An 8,819-nucleotide genomic window follows, 5' to 3' on the forward strand; every position below is an offset into this window, starting at 1 on the left:
TTGATGACACGAAAGTGAAAAACTTTGTCACGTGCTTCAAAGGTATTTAACGTACACGCACCACACAGAGCAGTCTAGTTACCTCTTTCCAGATGTAAAAATGAACCTCTTACAAAGGTAATATTGACGGTTATCTTATCATCTCTGCCCGTGGTTATATATGAGATGCTGTGGTGACCTTCATTATTCAGTCTTCATATTCTGTAGTAAACATGATTATCCCTGCTACTACACAAGCTGAGCCTCAGTATAGTCTTATGTAATGTGCCAAGCATTACTGTAAGCAACACCCCGTGCTCCCACCTAGAGAACATATGGAGGTGATGTAGTGTATGCTCCGGGTTAAGGCCAGAACCTGTATTCAATGTTCTGCAATCTTAGTCAGCAGAACACTGAGCATGCTAATGGTACACCCTATCCCCTATGTAGTGCACTACTTCTGACCAGGACACAAAATTAGTGCACTACTGTATGTATGGAATAGGGTGCCATTTGGGATGCAATTTTAAATGTGGATAAACTGTTGCATCTGTTTTACAGCTTTCAGGCATACATTCTGCACATATTATATAGACATTCTGCACATATTATATAGACATTCTGCACATATTATATAGACATTCTGCACATATTATATAGACATCTGCACGTTACTATATAGGACATTTGCACGTACTATATAGACATTCTGCACGTATATATATGACATTCTGCACACTATTATATAGACATTCTGCACATATATATAGACATTCTGCACGTACTATATAGACATTCTGCACGTACTCTATAGACATTCTGCACGTATTATATAGACATTCTGCACGTATTATATAGACATTCTGCACGTATTATCTAGACATTCTGCACATACTATATAGACATGCCGCCCGTACTATATAGACATGCTGCACTTATTATATAACAGTTGATGTCGGAAGTTTACATACACCTCAAGCAAATACATTAAACTCAGTTTTTTCACAATTCCTGACATTTAATCCTAGTAAAAATTCCCTGTCTTAGGTCAGTTAGGATCACCAATTTATTTTTAAGAATGTGAAAGTCAGAATAATAGTAGAGAGAATGATCTATTTCAGCTTTATTTCTTTCCTCACATTCCCAGTGGGTCAGAAGTTTACATACACTCAATTAGTATTTGCTAGCATTGCCTTTAAATTGTTTAACTTGGGTCAAATGTTTCGGGTAGCCTTCCACAAGCTTCCCACAATAAGTTGGTTGAATTTTGGCCCATTCCTCCTGACAGCTGGTGTAACTGAGTCAGGTTTGTAGACCTCCTTGCTCTCACACGCTTTTTCAGTTCTGCCCACAAATTTTCTTTAGGATTGAGGTCAGGGCTTTGTGATGGCCACTCCAATACCTTGAGTTTGTTGTCCTTAAGCCATGTTGCCACAACTTTAGATGTATGCTTGGGGTCATTGTCCATTTGGAAGACCCATTTGCAACCAAGCTTTAACTTCCTGACTGATATCTTGAGATGTTGCGTCAATATAGCCACATAATTTTCCTACCTCATGATGCCATCTATTTTGTGAAGTGCACCAGTCCCTCCTGCAGCAAAGCACCCCCACAACATGATACTGCCACCCCCGCGCTTCACGGTTGGGATGGTGTTCTTCGGCTTGCAAGCATCCCCCTTTTTCCTCCAAACATAACGATGTTCATTATGGCCAAACAGTTCTATTTTTGTTTCAGACCAGAGGACATTTCTCCACAAAGTATGATATTTGTCCCCATGTGCAGCTGCAAATCGTAGTCAGACTTTTTTATGGCAGTTTTGGAGCAGTAGCTTCTTCCTTGCTGAGCGGGCCTTTCAGGTTATGTCGATATAGGACTAGTTTTACTGTGGATATAGATACTTTTATACCTGTTTCCTCCAGCATCTTCACAAGGTCCTTTGCTGTTGTTCTGGGATTGATTTGCACTTTTTGCACCAAAGTACGTTAATCTCTTGGAGACAGAATGCGTCTCCTTCCTGAGCGGTATGTCGGTTGCGTGTTCGCATGGTGTTTATACTTGCGTACTATTGTTTGTACAGATGAAAATAGTACCTTCAGGTTATTTGGATGAACCAGACTTGTGGAGGTCTACATTTTTTTTGTGAGGTCTTGGCTGATTTCTTTTGATTTCCCATGATGTCAAGCAAAGAGGCACTGAGTTTGAAGGTAGGCCTTGAAATACATCCACAGGCACACCTCCAATTGACTCAAATGATGTCAATTAGCCTATCAGAAGCTTCTAAAGCCATGACATCATTTTCTGGAATTTTCCAAGCTGTTTAAAGGCAGTCAACTTAGTGTATGTAAACTTCTGACCCACTGGAATTGTGATACAGTGAATTATAAGTGAAATAATCTGTCTGTAAACAATTGTTGAAAAAATTACTTGTGTCATGCACAAAGTAGATGTCCTCACCGACTTGCCAAAACTATAGTTTGTTAACAAGAAATTTGTGGAGTGGTTGAAAAAACGAGCTTTACTGACTCCAAGCTAAGTGTATGTAATCTTCCGACTTCAACTATACATGCTGCACACACTATATATACATGCTGCACATATTATATATACATGCTGCACATATTGGGGAACACACTATAAATACACTACCGTTCGAAAGTTTGGGGTCACTTAGAAATGTCCTTGTTTTTGAAAGAAAAGCACTTTTTTTTTCTTCATTAAAATAAAATTGATGAGAAATACAGTATAGACATTGTTAATGTTGAAAATTACTATTGTAGCTGAAAACGGCTGATTTTTAATGGAATATCTACAAAGGCGTACAGAGGCCCATTATCAGCAACCATCACTCCTGTGTTCCAATGGCATGTTGTGTTAGCAAATCCAAGTTTATCATTTTAAAAGGCTAATTGATCATTAGAAAACCCTTTTACAATTATGTTAGCACAGCTGAAAACGATTGTTCTGATTAAAGAAGCAATAAAACTGGCCTTCTTTAGACTAGTTGAGTATCTGGAGCATCAGCATTTGTGGGTTCGATTACAGGCTTAATGGACAAAAAATGTGTTTTCTTTCAAAAACAAGGACATTTCTAAGTGACCCCAAACTTTTGATCGGTAGTGTACATGCTGCACATATTGGGGAGCATACTTTCTATACATGCTGCACATATTGGGGAACACACACATTATTTATATATATATATATATATATATATATATATATATATATATATATATATATATATATATATACATACACACACACACACACACACAAAAGTATGTATATACACACAAAGGTATGTGTACAACCATTCAAATTAGTGGATTCGGCTATTTCAGCCACACCTGTTGCTGAGAGGTGTATAAATTTGAGCACACATCCATGCAATCTCCATAGAGAAACATTGGCAGTAGAATGGCCCGTACTGAAGAGCTCAGTCACTTTCAACGTGGCACCGTCATAGGATGCCACCTTTCCAACAACTCAGTTTGTCAAATTTCTGCCCTACTTGAGCTGCCCCGGTATACTGTAAGTGCTGTTATTGTGAAGTGGAAAGGTCTAGGAGCAACAACAGCTCAGCCGCGAAATGGTAGGCCACACAAGCTCACAGAACGCGCCCAGCAGAGTGCTGAAGCGTGTAGAGCGTAAAAAATCATCTTTCCTCGGTTACAACACTCACTACCCGCGTTCCAAACTGCCTCTGGTAGCAATGTCAGCAGAACTGTTAGTCGGGAGCTTCATGAAATGGGTTTCTATGGCCGAGCAGCCGCACACAAGCCTGAGATCACCATGGCCAAAGCCAAGCGTCGGCTGGAGTGGTGTACAGCTCGCCGCCATTGGACTCTGGAGCAGTGGAAATGCGTTCTCTGGAGTGATGAATCACTCTTCAATATCTGGCAGTCCGAAGGACAAATCTGGATTTGGCGAATGCCAGGAGAACGCTACCTGCCCGACTGCATAGTGCCAACTGTAAAGTTTGGTGGAGGAGGAATAATGGTCTGGGGCTGTTTTTCATGGTTCGGGCTAGACCCCTTAGTGGAGAAAATCTTAAACGCAACAGCATACAATGACGTTCTAGACGATTCTGTGCTTCCAACTTTTTGGCAACGGCCCTTTCCTGTTTCAGCATGACAATGCCCCTGTACACAAAGCGAGGTCCATACAGAAATGGTTTGTTGAGATCATTGTGGAAGAACTTGACTGGCCTGCACAGAGCCCTGACCTCAACCCCATCAAACACCTTTGGGATGAATTGGAACGCTGACTGCGAGCCAAGTCTAATCGCCCAACATCAGTGCCCGACCTCACTAATGCTCTTGTGGCTGAATGGAAGTCCCTGTAGCCATGTTCCAACATCTAGTGGAAAGCCTTCCCAGAAGAGTGGATGCTGTTATAGCAGCAAAGGGGGACCAACTCCATATTAATGCCCATGATTTTGGAATGAGATGTTCGACGAGCAGGTGTCCACATACGTTTGGTCATGTAGTGTATTTTGAGAGCAGGAGCAGTGTTATCTAGGCTAAGTGTAGTTAGTGTAACTTGATTTATAGTAAGAATGAACTCTTATTGTGTTTTATGCAGTGGTTGTTTCTATTTCTCCCCCCTCTCGCTCTCTCTCCCCCTCTCGCTCTCCCTCCCCCCTCTCGCTCATCCCTCCCCCTCTCGCTCTCTCTCCCCCCCTCTCCGCTCTCTCTCCCCCCTCTCCGCTCTCTCTCCCCCCTCTCGCTCTCTCTCCCCCCCTCTCGCTCTCTCTCCCCCCTCTCGCTCTCTCTCCCCCCCTCTCGCTCTCTTCTCCCCCCCTCTCGCTCTCTCTCTCCCCCCTCTCGCTCTCCTCCCCCCTCTCGCTCTCTCTCCCCCCCTCTCGCTCTCCCTCCCCCCCTCTCGCTCTCCCTCCCCCCCTCTCGCTCTCCCTCCCCTCTCTCGCTCTCTCTCCCCCCTCTCGCTCTCTCTCCCCCCTCTCGCTCTCTCTCTCCCCCCTCTCGCTCCTCTCTCGCCCCCCTCTCTCTCTCTCTCCCCCCTCTCGCTCTCTCTCCCCCCTCTCGCTCTCTCTCCCTCCCTCCTCGCTCTCTCTCCCCCCTCTCTCTCTCTCCCCCCCTCTCGCTCTCCTCCCCCCTCTCTCGCTCTCCCCTCCCCCCTCTCGCTTCTCATGCTACACCCCCTCTCTCGCTCCTCTCCCCCCTCTCGCTCCCACCTCTCGCTCATCCCTGCCCCGCCTCTCGCTCTCTCCTCCCCCCCCACCCTCTCGGCTCTCTCTCCCCCCTACTCGCTCTCTCCTCCCCCCCTCGCTCTCAGTCTCCCCTCCCCCCTCTCGCTCTGCTGTCTCTCCCCCCCTCACTAACTCTCTCCCATCCCCCCCTCGCCGCTCTCTCCCCCCTCTCCTCCTCTCATCTCCCCCTGCTCGCTCTCCCTACCCCCTCTCCTCTCATCTCGCCCCTCTCTCTCTCTCCCCCTCTCTCGCTCTCGCTCCCCCCTCTTCGGCTCTCTCCTCCCTTCTCGCTCTCTCTCCTCCCTTCTCGCTCTCGCTCCCCCCCTTCTCGCTCTCTCATCCCCCCTCTCGCTCGCTCTCCCCCCCTCTCGCTCTCTCTCCCCCCCTCTCCGCCTCTCCCCTCCCCCCCCCTCTCCCTCCCCCCCTCCTCTCTCTCTCTCTCCCCCCTCTCTCGCTCTCTCTCCCCCCTCTCTCTCCCCCCTCTCGCTCTCCCTCCCCCATCGCTCCCCCCTCTTTCTCTCTCTGTTTTCAGATAAGCACTTCCTGGTGTTCTTCTTCACCCGTCTCCGTAGGAACGAGAGTGGGCGGTACCAGGACGACTTCCCCTTCCTGTCCCTGTGTGGCCGCGAGAGAAACTTCCTGCGCTGTGACGACCGTCCGCTGGTGTTCACCCACTTGATGCCAGCCGCTGGGGGTATAGTCAATCAACCAATCAGTCAGTCAGTCAATCCACCAATCACATTTTATTTATAAAGCCATTTTACATCATCATTTGTCACGAAGTGCTTTTGCATTATCCCTGTTAAAACCCCAAAGAGCAAGCTGAAGCTAGGACAAACTATCTGTCTATTGTATCGGTACAGGGACAGAGACCGCTGGGGGTACGTTGACAGATGTGGGGACAGGAGGAGCCCCAGAGCTACTGTCGTTCTGTTGGGGCGGTGACAAGCTGGCCGTCAAGTTCCGTCCAAAGTCTCTCTACATGCATCCTGGGACTGGGCGTGTCTACCACCCCTGCTCTGAGCGCCTGGGGGGCGTCGGCCTGGTGCGCTCCGCCCTCGCCATAGAGCTCAGCCCCTTCTTCCTGTACCCACTTCAACAACGCCAATCAGAACAGCCTACACACTTCTTGTGGGCGGGACAACAGCACACACTGACTAATGAACTGGCAGGATGTTTCCCCCCTGAAGAGGAGGGAGGGATGGGCTGATCAGAATAACACTTCTGTATTCAGTGGGCAGAAGATGAATACCCAAAAGTTGCCAATTGAAAGGCAATATATAGAGTGGACATGATGGTTATGTTCCAAATGGCACCCTATTCCCTATATAGTGTACTACTTTTGACCAGAGTAGATAGGGCGCTATTCAAAAGTAGTGAACTTTGTAGGGTATAGGGTGCCATTTGGGATGTAGACGAGTGGTTATGTATATTTGTTACATTACCATCTGTGATTTTCAGAACAGTGCACATCATTCATCAAAACGGTAATGATAATTTGGCCCAAACGGGTCAGGAGCATACAAATTCTAACAGTCAGAAAATGCTAATAATCAGTTCCTCCTATTGGACAAATTCAAGTTGTACCCATTAATTTAGAAACATTTTGCCCCTGTTTGCACTGTCTAGTGAATGTAATCTCAGGAGAAGTAACATCTTGCATAATTGTGTCAGATGCTCGATCGAGTTCATGGAGGCGACTTATTAGAAAATATACTAACGAAGTCTCCACCCTTCTAAACGGAAACTCTCAGCCAGTGTTGGCCAAGTCTATGGGCCAAATGTCCCCCTCGCATTCAGAAATTCTAAAGATGTGAAATTGTGAGTTGTCCAAATGATCAGTGAAGAAAAATCTGAAAATAATAAAAGTCTGTCGACAAATGCTACAGCTATGTATGGTACGTGTATCTGTATGGTACGTGTATCTGTGTGGTACGTGTATCTGTGTGGTACGTGTATCTGTGTGGTACGTGTATCTGTGTGGTACGTGTATCTGTGTGACTACGTGTATCTGTGTGACTACGTGTATCTGTGTGACTACGTGTATCTGTGTGGTACGTGTATCTGTGTGGTACGTGTATCTGTGTGGTACGTGTATCTGTGTGGTACGTGTATGGTACGTGTGTGGTACGTGTATCTGTGTGGTACGTGTATGGTACGTGTATCTGTATGGTACGTGTATCTGTATGGTACGTGTATGGTACGTGTATCTGTATGGTACGTGTATGGTACGTGTATCTGTATGGTACGTGTATCTGTATGGTACGTGTATCTGTATGGTACGTGTATCTGTATGGTACGTGTATCTGTATGGTACGTGTATCTGTATGGTACGTGTATCTGTATGGTATCTGTATGGTACGTGTATGGTACGTGTATGGTACGTGTATCTGTATGGTACGTGTATCTGTATGGTACGTGTATCTGTATGGTACGTGTATCTGTATGGTACGTGTATCTGTATGGTACGTGTATCTGTCCACGAGAATGAAACCGGGGAGTTTTGGGTTACAAGGACCTCCTGAGAGAAATACTATGCAGTGTTGTGAAATATGCCTTTGCAGTGGCCACAGAAATTCAACCAATGACACTCGGGTTGTCTCAAATGGCAACCTATTCCCTATAGTACACTACTCTTGACCAGGGCCCTCTTGTCAAAAGTAGTGCACTATGTAGGGAGTATTGTGCCATTTGGGATGCAACCTCAGCTGTTTATCTACTAATAGCTGATGTGCCAGTAGGTTCTGTAGATAGTGGACCAACAATTGATAAACTACTACTTTTGCTATAAGGGTACTCATGGGGCCTCTGCTTCGAGAATAAAAACCTCTAGAGGGAACCCTTGCATTTGTATTGACTGGATAAGGATGAAACATATTTTTATGATTAAAATGCATCTGCACACACTGAATGCCTTTATAAATGTTTTATTATGGTGTAATGCTTTGCAAGGAGGACACTATCTCTGGGTGAGGGGTCGTTAGCTCACTGTATAAATCACAGTACAATTACAGTAGTTAAATGACAAACTGACTTTCACTTACATCCATTAGTTCCTCAGTTTTGTTCCCATCTGTTTAGAGCCATGATTTCTCAATGTCCTTCTTCCCTATGGTTCCTCAAGTATGCAGTTTATGGTCACTGGAGGATATCATAGCCTACTCATACTAAAGCTGTTGAAAATCCATATGTGTTTTTACAGCAGATGGTTTCATAATATATAATGTTAGTTTATTTTCTAACTTTCATTGTATCATTTACCCTTGTCTCTAGTCGACAAATTACACTAAAATATCACTATCTGTTGGCTTAATGTGTGGGATGAATTGGTGACCAATAGGGCAACGTTTGCGATGCGAGCTTGTTGGCACAGGGCCAGGAGACAGGTTATGAAGTTTATTGGCAGTTAGTAGGTTGATGTCAACGCAATTGACACATCATGTGCCCATTTCATGTCACCAACGATCAATGTTTAAAAAATATTGTAACACTGTCCTGCATCCCAAATGTCACTATTTGCTATACCCCTTAATAGTGCACTATAGGTAATAGGATGCGTTTTTGGACGTATTCCTAAGTATATCATGCGTAGGCAGGCCTACTCTAGAGAACTCTAAAACGCCCCTCC

At 45.3% G+C, this 8,819-nt stretch overlaps 1 protein-coding gene across 1 annotated transcript; it reads left to right on the top strand.

Annotated features, from left to right (window-relative positions):
* The first annotated feature begins 6 nt into the window (after nucleotides 1-6).
* On the top strand, nucleotides 7-7,083 carry LOC115158660 (UPF0598 protein C8orf82 homolog). The gene is made up of 3 exons (XM_029707852.1): nucleotides 7-42; nucleotides 5,724-5,885; nucleotides 6,055-7,083. The coding sequence occupies exons 2-3, from the start codon at nucleotides 5,870-5,872 to the stop codon at nucleotides 6,399-6,401; spliced, it is 363 nt and encodes a 120-aa protein (XP_029563712.1). The 5' UTR covers nucleotides 7-42; nucleotides 5,724-5,869; the 3' UTR covers nucleotides 6,402-7,083.
* The last annotated feature ends 1,736 nt before the right edge of the window (nucleotides 7,084-8,819 follow it).

The sequence above is a fragment of the Salmo trutta genome, chromosome 22 (assembly GCF_901001165.1).
Source record: "Salmo trutta chromosome 22, fSalTru1.1, whole genome shotgun sequence".
Classification (NCBI taxonomy): domain Eukaryota; kingdom Metazoa; phylum Chordata; class Actinopteri; order Salmoniformes; family Salmonidae; genus Salmo; species Salmo trutta.